Below are 15,796 nucleotides of genomic sequence, written 5' to 3' on the forward strand. Positions count from 1 at the left end.
AGGGAGGAAGGAAAGGGAGGAAGGAAAGGGAGGAAGGGTGGGGGAAAGGAGGGAGGGAGGAAGGAAGGAAGGAAGGAAGGAAGGGAGGAAGGAAAGGGAGGAAGGAAAGGGAGGAAGGGTGGGGGAAAGGAGGGAGTGAGGGAGGGAAGGAAGGAAGAGAAGAAAAGGAAAGAAAACGAAGAGCAGGCAGACTGATGTTCTTTTCCCTTTCTCATCTAGAACTCTGGAGAAGACTGTGACATTGAAACTGCTCATCACTCAGCTGAGCCTGGTGGTGTTTGATGACCTCACCCACCACGAAGTATCGTCTGAGCTCCTGAGACTCACCCTGGACAACGTCTTTGTCCACGTGGCCCCCATGGCCGGTGCCCAGCCCGGGGCCGAGGCCGCTATGGCCGCCCCCCAGCTGCACTGTGTGGAGGTCTGCTGTGGGGACCTGCAGTTGGACAACCAGCTGTACAACAAGTCCAACTTCCACTTCGCCGTCTTGGTCTGCCAGGGAGAAAAAACCGAAGCCATGCAGTGGTCCAAAATGCAGAGCCTCCTCGCGTCCAGCAGGGACCTGGAGGAGTACAAGAAGAACTGTTTTATCAGAGTCCACCTGACCCTAACCGAGGGCCAGAGCTGCCTCCTGGAGGAGATGCACGAGTTCCGTTTTGAACTGAAGCCGGCCCGGCTGTACGTGGAAGATACGTTCGTGTACTACATCAAGACTCTGTTCGAGACCTACCTTCCCGCCGGGGGCCCGGCCGCCGCCCCCGCCGGGCCCTGGGCTGGCAAGCAGCCGCTGCCGGCGCAGGTCAGCCAGCACGCCAGGGCCCTGGTGCATCCCGTGAAGTTCCGCAGGCTGGTGATCCGGCCGGTGAGCCTCCTCGTCAGCATCCACGCGTCCCTCAAGCTCTACATCGCGTCCGACCACACGCCGCTCTCCTTCTCGGTGTTCGAGCGAGGCCCCATCTTGGGCTTTGCGGTGCGTCCGCGCCGGATTGAAATCCACACTCTGCCAGCGCGAAGGCCCAGGCGAGTTCTTGAACCTCCCCGCGTCTCCGTTTCCTCATCTATAAAATGGGTTTTAGGATTTCTGAGAGGATCAAATAAAAGTGCTTGGCACTTAATAAACACTCAAGCAGATAGGAGCTTTGATAATCTGCTGTTAGGTAACTTAGAATTTTAACTCCACGTAGCAGGAACGTTCTGGCAGCTCCCTGCAGGTACAAGACTCGGTGTTAGCACGCTAGTGTAGTCGGGAAAACTAGCCCCAGGCCTCAGCCCCTGGGGCTGAAATCCAGTGGTAGGTTGTCAGTCCATGAATAGCTGTAGGTGAGAGATTCAGAGGATTTGTGTGCTCGTAAGAGGCATAAAGAGCCTTCTAGCGATCCAGTGTGGCCCGGCCTGTCTAGACCGATGGCAAAAAGAAAGTGGTTGGTGTCTCAGCTTCTCCACAGACCTGAGATGGAGAAGTCTGTGGGGGGTGGTTTGAATATGTGTCAACAAGGTCGGATGGCGAGTACTGTGTGCGAACGGTGGAGTGCAGGGGCAGAGTGGTCTCAGAATATTCTGTGGTAACGGGCGTCAGAACACGCATTCCTCGCCTAAATTCACTCCAACACGGTTTCAGTGTGATTATCCAGCCCCTTGTGGTCCCATGAATTCAAGCAACAAACACCAACCAGAGTTGGTCTTGTGGGTTCTTTCTAGCAAAGAACATGACAGTCTTCCTTTCTGTGAGTAACAAAGAAAAACGTTTATACCCTTGTACTTGGTGAAAGCATTCCCATATAAGCTAACATTGTAGCAGTAAATGACCCATGTTGTTGCCAGACTGGTGAGATTACATTTTCTCGGTAATGAAATTCATAGAGTTAATAAGGTTACCCAGAAGTCTTAACTGAAAATGACAAGATCAGGGGAGGGCCCTGCTGGGACTATTGTTTTGATAGCTTGCACAACAATGAAGAAAATATTTCTCTCTTGCTAAGAAATCATTTAAAAATAAGCAGTTAACATTTCAAATTTAATAGATGGGTATATTTATAAACAATTCCAGAAACTTAACCTTTCAGGCAGTTTTTGCTTTTAACATGAGAAGCAGGCACGTAAGTTCCTGGGCTCTGATCTGGGCCTGGGAAGGGCTAAGCCTCCCGCCAGGCCACCCCATAATGCTGAGGTGTGGGGGGCACCCATGTAGGTAATGAGCTGGCAAAGAAACTCCCAACTGTGGCACCAAGGAGCCATGTCCCTGCAGCCTGTGTGCTAAAAACGCTCTTTGTTTTGTTTTTTGTTCTTAATGAGCTTTCACAAGAACATTCTGTTTGGATTTTTTGTAATCCACCTAAAAATCCTCTGAGCCGTTGTCCCAACCTCATTATACGCTGGGACAAGAAATTCTAATATAGAGGGCCAAGTTTTTAGAGCCTGTTGGGAATTCTGTCACTAAAAAGCTACAGACAAAATGGGAAGATGGTAGGAGGTTACCGACACCCGGGTAGAAGAGCATTCAAGAGAACGTACTGGCATTCTTGTGGGAAGGGGGGCTTGGCCTGGGGATGAGCAAGTTGCATCTGTATTTCACATGGGACAGGATTCGCCCACTGACCTTGACTAGAAGGTTCCTACCCTGACCTCATTTCTAGGGAAGTTTGTGGATTCACCTTGAAAAGGTTTTAAACATGAACAGGAATTAGAAATGAGTAGCCCTATTGGAAGGAAAGCATGTGGGCTTTCTAATTTCTTGGGGCCCCTCTACACGCAAGTCTCAATTTGAGACAGACACTCTTTTTCAATAAAATTTCCAAACAAATAAGCAGAAGATACATTTGCTTTTTGAGGAAAATAAAGAAGGGGTGCCCTTGGATACTTACTGCCCTTTTCTGGCTAGTTCAGATGCCACTGAGAAGTGGCTCCGGTCCGCACATGGCCCTCCCGTCAGGCAGTACTCCTGACCCAGGAGACCACACCCCGCCTTCCGGTAGTTGGGGGAGCCAGACAGTGAGGCTGGGTGGTGTCCCTTCACACTGGGCCCCCGCCACACTAGTCTGTGTAGATGGTCTTTGCTTGGCAATAGCTTACTCTTCTTTCTTTATCTGTGTGTGAAATCTATGGAGAGAAGGAGAATTAAGATGTTTCTAGACCAATTTGCTGCCTGCAGGTGGAACCTTATAACTATTCCAGGCTACAGGAAATCCGCTGTTTCTTTACCTACAGAGAGAGCCCTCCAAGGAACCATATTCCACAACCTTCCATGGTATCCTGCTTCCTCACTGCAGCCTAGGCTCACAGAGGGTGGGTGGGCTCTGGAATCAGGTAAACCTGGGTTGGAGACCTAGCCCCCGTGTCTAAGCAGCAGGAGATTGTGAACAGTGGAGCACACTTGCCTCCTCATCCTGCCTGGGAGAAGTAAGTGGAAGTGGAGACAGGGTAACACCATGTCAGAGTCGCCTCGGTCCCCTCTGCCTGTAGTCATTAGCTCCTCTGAATTTATGTAAAGGGAGGGACTAGTCCTTCACTTGCACAATTGCTGGGCGCATTAAATAAGCTGAATGCCTTGTACCCATAGGCTGGCCCTTTATAGTCCGTGTCTCTGGAAATGATTCCCTGTTGTTACCCAGCTACTGTTCCGGAGAAGAGGAGTGGGCTCCAAATTTAACACTGTTCCTCTCCCTCTAGGGGCTGGGCCTAGAAACCCTCAGGGCTCTGGCTTGCTTCTTGCAGCCACACCTTCCTGACCCCCTGGGATCAGTGACTTGACGGAGTGTCTGTCCCAGGCTTGTCCTCCAAGAATCTGCTGCTGAGGCAGGATTGGCTCCCACATGAGTCCCGGCCCCACGGCCTCCCCACGAGAGTGCTCTCAGCCCCAGGCTGGAGGGTCCGTGGTTCCCAGAGGAAGCCGCCCAGTCTAGAATCCTGCGCTTAGTCCTTGGCCTTGCCTGCACCTCCTGTCCCCTGGGTGAGAGCCGAGCCCCCACCCTGAGGAGGAAGGTGAAGGGAAGCCACTGCTGCAGTTCACACCACAGCCATGTTCCCACGAGGCATCAGACACCACAGTCAGGCCACGGAGCAGGCCAGCCCCTGGCAAGCCCCCGCTCGAATAGGAAACCAGATCCAAAGCTCCCCTCCCGGGACACTGGAAGGGAACACTCCCCTCTCGCTAACCTAATCAGTATGTCCATGTCACCGATGTTTACACAACTGAAGCTGGGGTGGAAGGGGAGACATTTGTCTGGCTCCAGCTCCGCTCCAAAGGGAAGCACTCAGCTTGGTAGGATTGGGAAAGATTAAAAATAACTCCTCCATCCTTGTCAGAACTTTGCCTCTCCTTTGCGACACCCCATTTAGCATCTGGCCTCCTCCCCCGACCAGGCCCCACCTCCTCCTCCTCCCGGTGCCTCCGCTGCCCTGGGCTGGTTTTACAGATAACTTCCCAGCCTGCAAACACCTGCGCCCTAAGAGACCGCCTCTCCTTGGGCGGGGGAGTCTGCGTCCCCTGCACACAGGTCCCTTGTAGCAGGAGCACAGGAGGCTCGGGCAAGGAAGTCAGAGTAAAGCTATTTGCGAGGCTGCCAAAAGGATCACGTTGATTTATAAAGTATGAAAGTTTGCCATTTATGAATTCACAGGGAAGGAGTTATTGCCCATGTTTTGCTCCAGACGAGCTTATTACATTCTCAATTCCAGTGTGAAAAATGAATTGCAGGGAAAATGGGTCACTTTTCCCAAACGTTGAAAGTGCTGTGTTTAAGGTTTCAGTAACCCCTCCGTTCGGTCCCCCACAGGCTGGGTGGTCGGGTCTCTGGAGATCCTCGGCAGCCCCGCGAGTTTGGTGCGCAGTATCGGGAACGGAATCGCCGACTTCTTCAGGCTTCCGTACGAAGGGCTGACCAGAGGCCCGGGAGCCTTTGTGAGCGGCGTTTCCAGAGGGACAACATCCTTCGTAAAGCACATTTCCAAAGGTAGCTGTTCTGGTTCCTTTTCATAACGCCTCATTTTTATTCCTTCCCTTATTTTTTATTTTTAAAGAACACACTGAAGTTTTCGGTGCGCGACGTGCCTCTGCCTTTGCTGGGCCTGTTGGGTTGCAGGGAAATGCTGGATCTGTAACAAAGCTCACATAGAATGTCTTATGTTTTAAACAGATCACTCTTTGCCGGCAGTGTGTGAAAATGTTTCAGAAACTTCAGAATTTTAAACCTCCCATTGGGAAAACAGAGATTGGCTCAACTGTTATTCCATGTGATAAATACAGAAATATTAAAGGTGTTCAGGACTTCTGCTAAACATCAGAAACCCTACACTGTGTTGCCTCATCATTTTTTTTAATGTAGATACAGTTGTCATAACTTTTGGAAGGAGATGGGTACGTTTTGACACGGAAGCCGCTCTGGCGGGGAGCAGCCGGCCTCCGGCTAGCAGGCCACGTCAACAGTGCCATCTTGTGGCCCAGACGGTCCGCCAGGCGCAGAAGCCAGGCTGCTGCCCACGTGAAGGGCATGTTTTCGTTTTATCCGTGTGTGCCTGACGATATTTTGGTCAGGTTGGCAGTGACTTGGGAACTAACAAGGGCCATCTGAGTCCCCTTTTCTTCTCAGCAGGAGGCAGGGAAAACAGGGCAAAGGGCTTCTCCCCCATAAAAGGCTTTTTTAATGTCAACCGTGCTGCAACTCTGTAATGATGGGCAGGTTATAGAAGTCTCTGGAAGACTCAAAAGAAGAGGAGCTTGAAATATGAGCACCCATCCTCTGTAGGGGGGTGGGGGGTGGGCTGGCAGGAGAACGCAAGAGCATAAACCGAGTTGTGTGGACAAGGACAGGCTCACTCCCCCAGGCCCCAGCCGTCCAGGAGGCCTGCGAGCTGAGAGCCGAAGAAACTCACAGATGAGTCACTGGTGGATTTCTCACTCACTTGAATCTTCGTGGTTCTGTTGTTTTTATTTTCAAATAAGACACCCAACACCTGCTAAATTGAACCCCGTGGTAATTTTAGCATAGTGACTCACTGAATGTTTTTTTACACTTGTTCTCTCCTTCTCTTAGCAAAAATCTGTTTCGTTTTTTGGTGTCTGTGTGTGCGCATGGACGTTTTCTTTTTAGATTGCTGGTAAAGGTGCAGCTGTAACGACATCTTCCATGTCTTCTTGGAACTAAGTGTCCACTAACAGGGGTTCATTCGTCAGTTTCAGGATCTGTCCATTGATGTCTTTCAGTCTTGCCTCACTGAGATCTCTGCAGACTTGCTAGAGGGGTTGGGGACTGTTTTGAGCAAGATGCTGAGATAGCCTTTCTTAGGAGAACCAGACAAAATCATGGCTTTCACATGATTTATTCCCTTTAGTGTCCTCACTTTTTTCAGCTAACATCCTGAGAATCAAAACTACACATCTTGTCTGTGGCCCGATCATTGGTTCCTCAGAATGTCAAATGATAAAGTTTAGTGGTGCCCTTTGCTTAAGGAGGGAATAAATTTTATTCCTAAGTAGAATTGTTTCTTTACAGTCTGTCTCAGATTCAGCAACATAACCTTAACCTTTAAAATCAGAACAGAGTTTAACCTTCAACACTGGGCCTCAAGGAGGACTTCAAAATTAACTGTGTTAGCCAGTCCTTGACAACCCCACCATAGTGGATGGTAGTTTCATCTGAAACTCTGGGCATTTTTCTGGCAACAGAGATTCTCATCCTACCCCTTTCGAGGTGTGCCATCATCCTTATAAGCAAGTGTTAATCTTCACCTCATTTTTTTAAAGATTTTATTTTTAAGTAACCTCTACACTCAACATGGAGCTCAGACTCACAACCCCAAGGTCAAGAGCTGCACACTCCCCCAGATGAGCCAGTCAGGCGCCCCTGCCCCTCATTTCCTTAAGGCTGTTGCTTCAGGCTGCCCAAAGGAAGCCCCCATCGCTCGCCACCTCGGCATGTGCGGAGGCACAGATGTGCTGCCACTGCCACCCCACCGCCCTCTGGGGACCGCTCCAGGGGAAGCCAGCGGGTGGGTAACCAGAAGGCCAACCCGTGTGCTCTTGCACCCTCAGGCACCCTCACCTCCGTCACCAACCTGGCCACAAGCCTGGCGCGGAACATGGACCGCCTGTCGCTGGACGAGGAGCACTACAAGCGGCAGGAGGAGTGGCGGCGGCGGCTGCCCGAGAGCCTGGGCGAGGGGCTCCGGCAGGGCCTGTCCCGGCTGGGCATCAGCCTGCTCGGTAAGGGGCTGCAGGGGACCTGCGCGGGGTGGGGGGCGGGGGCTGTGAAGTTTTCGCCCTTTCTGCAGACGGGGCCGAGGCGTGGGGGGGTGCGGCTGGGGGGTCAGGCGCTCGCTCTGCTTCCTACCCCGCATCCCAGAGCCCCTGTGCGGCTGTGAGGGGCCTTCCCAGGCCCTGCCCGGTGGGAGGCTCACCTGCACAAATGCCCACGCTCCGCCCTCCCGTGCTCCCAGTATAAACCCCATCTCTGCCCTCAGGGTGGCTCTCCAGAAGAGCGTCGTGCCAGAGGAGGCGCGCTGAGCGTGGGGGTGTCAACACAGGGACGGCAGCCCACGGCCGTTTGCTTGTGAAAGTGAGTAACGGGCGGCCGTCGGAGGCACCGTCCCCTGCCCGACCACAGACGCTGCAGACGCTGCAGACGCTCGCCTTTGTTCGAGAAGCGCTTGAGCAACGTGCAAATGTCATGTAAACTTCAGTGAGGAGCCCAGCTTTCGCCTTTTATTTTTCCAAGCGTGCCGGCTCAGCCTGACTCAGTAATTACCAGTTGTCAAGCAGCCAGATGGTATAGTTAGAAGTGAAGATTGCTGCGGATATTTCCAAATACTACAAATGTTCGAAAAATAAGTTGCTTTGGAAAACTCTATAAAAAGGAAGCTTCAGAGCTGAGATTTTGCAGAGCAGGGTTTTCAAGGGTATCTTTTGTTTATTTGTTTGCAAAGGAATTTAAAACTGTATTGCTTGGCAGCCTGCCTGCCGCTCATCGGAAGGAGTGTGCATCTCCCAGAGATCAAAGAGCCCCAAAGCAGGGAGAGCAGAGGTCAGAAAAGATGAGCTTGAAAGGATTTGTCCTCTCTCCAGCGTGCAGTTCTATCCACAGCCCTCAACTCGCAGCACAGCCAGCTGAGGCTCTGGGAGGAAGTAGTACGAAGTTACAAGCTCAGGTTAAGTTACTAGAGATTGTGTAAGTCATAACATTCTGTGGTGATGCGTGGAAACTGGAAGACTATGACCTGGGCTGGAACTGCTGGGTAAAGGAGCGCTCCGGAAGGCCAGGGGAAGGTGTGGGAGTGGACCACGTTCCAGAGGAGCCAGCAGACCCAGGCTAGGGTGTCCAGGTCCTTTCTTTGTGACCTCAGACACATTCTTACCTTCTGTAAACCTGGGTTTCTCCTTTGTAAATTGGGGCTGGTAATAACATTATTAGAGGTAATAATAGTGGTCCATAATGGGCCAGTCATAGGGTCTGTGTTTGGTAAACAGCACCGCTCATGCCATGCCCTCTATTCTGGGGAGAAGAGCCTCCTTCCCACCACGCAAGCTCTTTTGGGAGTTTACAGGTGCCTAGCAGAGATCTGAGCTGGCTGGCCTGTGGCTACGTCCATTCCAACGAGTCTGTTGTCTTCCCACCCAGAGACGCCCTCACCCACCACCCGGTTGCTACTGTATAAAATTGTGCCTGACAGTAGAAATCCGTTACGGGAGGAGCCATGATCTTCCCTTTGTGGTGCGCCACTTTTAATATGGCGCCTATTGTTAACCGGGCTAGAAAGTCCTAAAACTTTGATCTCTGCTGTAGTCGTGTCTTACACATCCTCATCCATGCCAGGGAATCATTCAGTCTGTCTGTAAAACTTCAGCAGGCTCACAGTCTTTCTGCCTCTCTGGTCATTTCCAAAAACTCAGGAGTTCTGTGGATGACGTAGATCCCTCCTGGGTGTGCAGTGACCGCACCTGCAACCTCTGGCCTGACCCCAGACCCCCAGGAGCCCTGCCTCCAGCAGCACGCCCTGAGCCACGCACCCATTTCTGTGCTCCTGAGACAGGCTAGTTCCCAGTGGGCATCTCAGAGCTGGCTCAAACCAGCTTCCCTCCCTCTCAGAACGCTCTGTGTCCCACTTCACCCCTGGCTCATCTCAGAACGTCCCGTCCCGGAACTACCTGCTGTGTGGCAGGAAGACGAGAGGAAGAGTAGGACCAATCTAGTCCCCTCACCTGGAAAAGCATAGATTTATTACCGTTCAATTTAGCCCCAGAAACGGTGTTTAAAACTGCTAAATGCAATTAAGTGCCTGATTGAAGTTAGAGCTGTTATCATATTGTTTGAAACCCCTGCTCAGTGAAAGCAAAATACTACTTCCTCAGTTTCTTCCTCTGTGAGAAATGTGAACAACCCACTTAGTAAAACTGTCTTTAAAGAACACGTCAGCGTTGACAAAGCGTTTTCACGTGTGTCCTCTTATTTGGTCTACAACCCAAGCATGGATGTGAGGTGAAGTGACTTGCCCAGGTCAGACCTCCACCAGGACAAGAGCCTGGGCTTTTCCTCATGTCACCCACCCTGGAGGGCTCCGAGCCTGGAGACAATCAGGATGTGGGGAGACTGAACAATTGAAAGTTCCAGGGTAGGAAAAACACGTTTCCCCCAAATGTTTATGGGTTTGGCGGGCCTTCTTGCCTCTGTTTGGCCCTCGTGGGGACACGGCGGAGTGTTAGGAGGTACTTGAAAAGTCAAAGGGAGTCTTTAGCTGCCCTGGCCAGCCACATGGCCCCGAGTCAGCAAGGACACGCCGGCCGGCCGAGAGATGCCGCCAGGCTCTTAGATGAGCCTCCCCCCCTCAGTTTTGAGAAAGCAGTGGCTTTGGGGAAGATTCTGTTTAGCCTGCAGAAGTGGTGATAAGGCTTTTGCACATTTACCAGATCTGTCCCCCAGACACCCCCCTTTCTACTGCAGCCTGGGGTCTGCGCTGAGAGAGGATGTGAGCTCCGTGTCACTGTCGTACTCCGTGTTCCCTCCCAGATGTGACTTCTCTCTCGTGAAAACCCAAGGCAGGAAGTCAGAGCTCGCCTCTCTGATCCCCTTCTCCTTGGGCCGCTGCCTGACGTATGAAGCATTGCTAGCTTTCCCAGCAGCCACCCCCTCCGTCTCCACAGCCACTCTGGGTATGCCGCGTGGCATCCCAACAAAACAGGCCTCTACCAGGTGCATCAGGACGTTTCCCTGGAGTGAGGGAGGGAGCGAGCGAGCCGTGCCCCCAGACACGGCGTTTCTGAGCAGTTCCTCTGCTGCCACGATCAGCCGTCAGCGGCCTGGCCGCAGCTAGTGGCGAATTTCGGAATAACAGACGTGCTTCCTTCTCAGTGAACTAATCTGTTCTGGTCAAGAAAGGCTAGCCTCAAGCTGGAATACTGAATGTGCTGCGTGTAGGTCTCGTTTGTCTCTGAAGTGGTGAGCTGTAGCGTCAGGCCTGTGCCTCTGCTGTTATGATTAAAAAAAAAAAAAGTCCAAAATAAAATTACAGCATGTGGTGAGGGCAGCACCAGAATAGCCACAGAGGAACTTCCATGGATGAGTAAGCCTGTGTTTTCTGCCCAAGGCTGGGAGCTAGTCATGGAAGAGGTAAAGGAGGGCCCTTCCAGTTCCCTTGCCTAACAAAGAAAGCCCTCCTCCTCCTCCGACTAGAGGGGAGCGAAGGAAAACCCCCCAATTTCTGCCCCACCCAGCACACGCAGAGTCCAGGGAAACCCCCCTCCCTCCGAGGCGCGCTTCCTTCCTCTCCTCCCTTCATCACATCACAGCCGTCTCCATGCGGCCGCCCACCCCGTGGGCCGGATGCCAACAGACAAGTTTGGGGATCAGTTTCCACCACTTAGAGCCTCAGAGCAGAGTTCGAGTAGATGACAGTAAATAATTTACCAGTTGTGGGATTTAGCTGGATTAGACTTAATAAGAGAGCCTTCTGAAGCCCTGCGAGAAGCTGCCTCTCTCCAGGCCTGGGCTGCAGACACCACAAAATGGCTGCTAGGCTCTCACGGCCTCTCTGGTCTCCAGCTCGCACCTGGTGACCAGTGAGGTGTTGGTGTGTGTGACAGGCCTTCCCCGTCCGGGGTCTGGTGCTGGGCGAGGGCATGCGATCTGACAGCTCCCTCTCTACCTCTCCGAATCTAACACCTTGTCATGAGGCTCAGATTTTCCCCTCTCTGGGCTGCCCAAATAGTTTATCTGTCAAAGCCACAGTAACTGAGCCTTCAGTGTGGCCGGTGGCTGGAGAAAGTAGAAGATCAAAGGGGAGTTTCACTGTGATACCTGTTTGCACTTAGGAGTTAGAAGTTAGAGCTCGGTGTGGGTCCTCACGGTTATCAAGGGTAGGCCTGACACATTAAAGGGAAGTGGGAGATCCTCAAGGAAGTAACCACCTGCCCCCCGACTCAACTTTGAACTGTCTGCTATGAGATGATTCGAAGAGAAGACCCCGGGGTTCTTAACTGCGCTGTGCACCAATGGTGGCCACCCGCCCCCCCATTAACATTTCCCAGCTGCTGTGACCTGACCTCACGCATGGAGAGCAGAGCCTCAGAGCCCTCCGACTTCAACAGGAGGCAAGCTCCCCAGCCCGAGTGCCAGGATGGGGTGCGTTGAGGGCTGCGACGCAGTGATTGCTCAGCCCTCCCCGGCCAGGGCAGCAGGGGCCAGCTGGGAGCAGCTTCCTCCGCCTCCCCAGTCAGTACTTTAGAAGTCTGGGGAAGCGTTGGGTCTAGGTTGAGAAACAGACCTGTCACCTCAGGTCATTCTTAATCTGTCAATACATAAATTTCAATGGCTCTGTCCAAATTCAGAGGAACAGAATCTATGAAGAACATTCCCTTTACAACTGACCTGAAGGAACTGGCCTTTGTTTTACTGGATTTTGTTCAGGAGAATATTACTTGAAATTAGCAGGTCATTAACGGCGACCTGGAAATCTCCATTTACCCAAGAGGCTTTGAATTAGTGGCATTTGGCGTAATGGGATTTGACATGTACTAAAATTTCTACCAGGGGGACTGTGCATTTTCCATTAATCCTAGCAGGTTTGAGTTGAAAACAGAAAATTCTGTCAAGAACTGTAATGAAATTTTTACCTCTTACTGAACTAGAGAACCTTCTACTCCATCACTGGAAAAAAAAAAAAAATCAGGACTGGTGAGGCCTTTACTAGATATCCTCACGGGCCCCTCAGAGTAAGGGGAGTGAGGAGGAGGGACCCACAGGAGCTGGTCCCTGACCGGCCCGGTTGCCCTCCGGGAAAGCGTGAGAGCAGACTAGTGAGAGCAGGGTTCGGTAGCTGTTCTAAAGTGAAGAGTAAGTGGCCAAACCTCAATTGAAGTGGGAAGGAAGGAAGTGTTTCTAAGACTGGCAAAAGGAAGAGCCTGTTTTATAAACAGGATCAGTGAATAGCTTGGTGGTGAAGAGCTGGGCTGTGACTCTGCCTCTCCAGACTCGAATCCTGGCTCCAGCACAAGACAGCTGTGTGACCTTGGGGGCAAAACTCCTTAACCTCTCTGTGCTCAGCAGCCTTATCTAGGAGATGAGAATGAAAACCATGTCTGACTCCTAGGATTATGAGGATTAATGATCTCATATAGTAATACTCTTGATTCAGTCCCCAGCACATAGTAACCACTCAAAACAGATTAGCTATTATAGAAATAATTGCAATATCAACAATTACTCTTACATATTAACATTAATATTATTAAAGAATCGCTCTAATCATTATTAAAAGGGAGAATAGGGAAAGGGGATGGCCTCTTCCAATTTCTTCATGCTCCTAATTCGGTGAAAATTGATTAGGCTGAGAAGGCTTGCCCTCTCCTGAGCAATTGTTAGCTCTCTTCCCTAGACGGTGTTCCCTGGTTTCTGGACAAAGGCATGTGAGCGTCACTTCAGAACAGTCTGACATGTTTATTAAATTCTGAACTGAACTTCACAGATCCTCACTGTGATGGACCAAACCCAGTCTGAACATTGTGTTTTGATGACGATCATAAATGTCTTAATGCCCAGTGAACTTACATAATTGGTAAATGAATGTATAGTAAAGAACTTTGTAATGAGGGTGGGTTTTCATTTTCAATCCAAACAAAACTGTGTTCTGGATTGTAGGTTTTGACTTTCTCAGGATTTTAAGCCTCAATCCTCACTAGGGGCTTTTGCTGTTTTTCAGGTGCAATTGCGGGCATAGTCGATCAGCCCATGCAGAACTTCCAGAGAACATCCGAGGCTCATGCTTCAGCAGGACACAAGGCCAAGGGCGTCATCTCAGGCGTGGGCAAAGGACTCATGGGGGTGTTCACAAAGCCCATCGGAGGAGCCGCTGAGCTTGTGTCACAGACTGGCTACGGTAAGTCGTGGGGCACCTGTCAGGCCAGCTCAGACATGACCCACTAACTTGCGTTATTATACCAAGGACTCCGAGATAATCTAGGCCTTCACATGGCAAAGCAGCGAAAAATAAAATGGATGAACCTATAAAAAGATAAATAGCTGTCTTTCTCACCTCCTTATGCTTATTTATGGAAAGAGGAAAATCGTACTACTAATAATTATAATAATTATAGACCCAAGAAATCAATTAGTTTCATTAGATCTATCTCACAGAATCTTTTTACAGTACATCTAATAAAATAGACTTTAATGATTGCTTCTTGGCCTTTTGGCTAAGATCAAGTGTAAAATAGACTTTAATGAGAAGTAGCCAGTTAGAGGTCGAGGACAGATGAGAGCAATGTGTCGAAAATATTGGAGCAGAGAATAGAATTAGTCCTTTTTCTGGTGACCAGTTGGAAAGGAAAAATCGGTTATAAGGCGGGAAGATATCTGTGACGCGTGTGTATTTGGAGAACGAGAAAGCGCGCGCCCACAGAGCCCAGCGTCTGCAGGCTCTGCTCTTGCTGCTGGGCCGAGTGTCCGGCCGCCGAGTGTCCGGCCGCCGCAGCAAAGGCACGCGATCTACAGCTGAGCCCCGGTCCCAAGCAGGCAGCTGTGCAGCTCGGGCTGGCGGCCCGGATGGTGGCGTGCTGGGGCCCGTGCCGCACTTGCGCGTGCGCGGGAAGGGAAGCGCCTCGGCCCGCGCTGCTCTTCTCCATTCTCGGCGGAGCACGTGGAAGTGACGTAATAAACCGGTGGCTGGAGCTGTTCTCTTGTGACCTGAAATCGGTGTCGTCGCTTGGGTCAGGGAGCAGGCTGCCGAGCCCGCATCACAGACCACAGGCGGGCGCTCGCCTTTGCCAGGCAGGCGTCCTGCATCCCAGTCGATCTGACAAGAGGCGGCCAGGTCAGGGCATGAAAGCAGTGTCTGAAAGGAAGAGAGTGGGAGACGAGTGGCCGCACTCAGCCAGCCATCCGGAAGGTTCCTTTAAGAGACCACACAGACGCAAACATGTGTTCTCCTCGCTTTTCCCCTCGCCGCCCTCCTCGTTTCTCTCCCTCTGCTTCTGTGAATGACGTTTTCACTCGCAGAGAAACAGAGCTGCTGCTGCCCGCCGGCGGCCCGGTCAGATCCCCCTTACCAAGCGCTCACGCGTTCTTCAGAACTGTCCGTGTTGCAGTGGACTCCAGCGAGGTGAAGTCAACTCATCCTTCATAAAGTCCTTTGGTGTTGAAAATGCCATTGTCCCTCCCCGCGAGTTTCCCAGGGCTGAGGACCTCTCCCTTCTGGAAGAGCATCTCAGAACAGGGCTTCACATGGCCTTGTTGCTTTCCATCATTCTTGTAAAACTTTTATTACTGCACTGAAGGTTTTACAAACCACTAACTCTTAGTCTAATGACTGTGCCTCGTTTATAAACATTTACAAGCCCCCAGAAAGCACACATGCTGCACCATCTTTGGTTCTGGAGAGGCTCCTTAGAGGCCTGCGTGGCTGCTGCCGGGTGCCCTCGTTTGGTGCTGGCACCGGGGAGAACGTGGAATAAACCAGAGGCCCCGAGAGTGCTCATAAATGTACATGGGTTCATGTTTAACAGCTGGATTAAGTCACTTAAATACTGTATCTAGGCAAAGCATGTGCCTTTGTGCACATCTCTGTGTTGTGTTTATGTGCCCAGCCACAGCACAGATACGGAAGTATCGTAACATGAAGCAAGGAAGTCAACCAACAGTCATGACTTTATCACATAAATTGTAACAGTGTGTGAGCGATTGCTCGGGACTGATTACTCCCAGGAGCATTATGCTTCCATTAATTGCCAGTCCAGTCGATGCTTGGACTGTAGTTCATTCATTTTCAGTCTGTAGCTAATGTAAGATCGCCAGAGTTAAGAGCATGGCCGTGTTTAATGATTATCTATACACTTGCTTCCAAAGATTTGACATCATTTTGGATCCTGTAGCGCTTTATGGATGGCTGTAAGCGGATGACATCACTACAGCATGGAACTGGCTTCCAGAAAACAACTAGTAAAACTCCCTTACTTCTCTTACCACAGGTATTTTACACGGAGCTGGACTTTCTCAGCTTCCCAAGCAGCGCTATCAGCCAAGCGATCTGCATGCTGACCAGGCTCCAAACAGCCACGTCAAATACGTCTGGTAAAATTATCTAGATGCCTGCTCAGCTGCACATGGATGTTAACGGGCCGTGCTTCCAGGGGAGCCCAAGCCTGCTTGCGGCAGCTCAGGGGCATCCCAGAGCCCGGGCGAGGCCGCCATCCCCAGATGCGGGGCTGGCCGCAACTCCCAGCCTCTCGCACACCACTCGGGGGACACGGCACACTGACCGAGGAGCCCAGGCCTGTGAGGGGACCCGGGATTCCCTAGAGAACCAGCCTTCTCATCAG

The 15,796-nt window shown here is 51.3% G+C and overlaps 1 protein-coding gene across 1 annotated transcript in view; it reads left to right on the forward strand.

The window, feature by feature from the left end:
- VPS13B (vacuolar protein sorting 13 homolog B) overlaps window positions 1-15,796 on the forward strand; it is a 759,954-nt gene that overhangs the window by 738,245 nt on the left and 5,913 nt on the right. The window contains exons 56-60 of the mRNA XM_040625596.1: window positions 220-1,157; window positions 4,740-4,949; window positions 7,028-7,198; window positions 13,183-13,359; window positions 15,446-15,548. Coding sequence (XP_040481530.1) covers window positions 220-1,157; window positions 4,740-4,949; window positions 7,028-7,198; window positions 13,183-13,359; window positions 15,446-15,548 — 1,599 coding nt within the window. The remainder of the gene's footprint in view (window positions 1-219; window positions 1,158-4,739; window positions 4,950-7,027; window positions 7,199-13,182; window positions 13,360-15,445; window positions 15,549-15,796) is intronic.

Source organism: Ursus maritimus, unplaced genomic scaffold (genome assembly GCF_017311325.1).
Source record: "Ursus maritimus isolate PB19 unplaced genomic scaffold, ASM1731132v1 scaffold_9, whole genome shotgun sequence".
NCBI classification, from domain to species: Eukaryota; Metazoa; Chordata; class Mammalia; order Carnivora; family Ursidae; genus Ursus; species Ursus maritimus.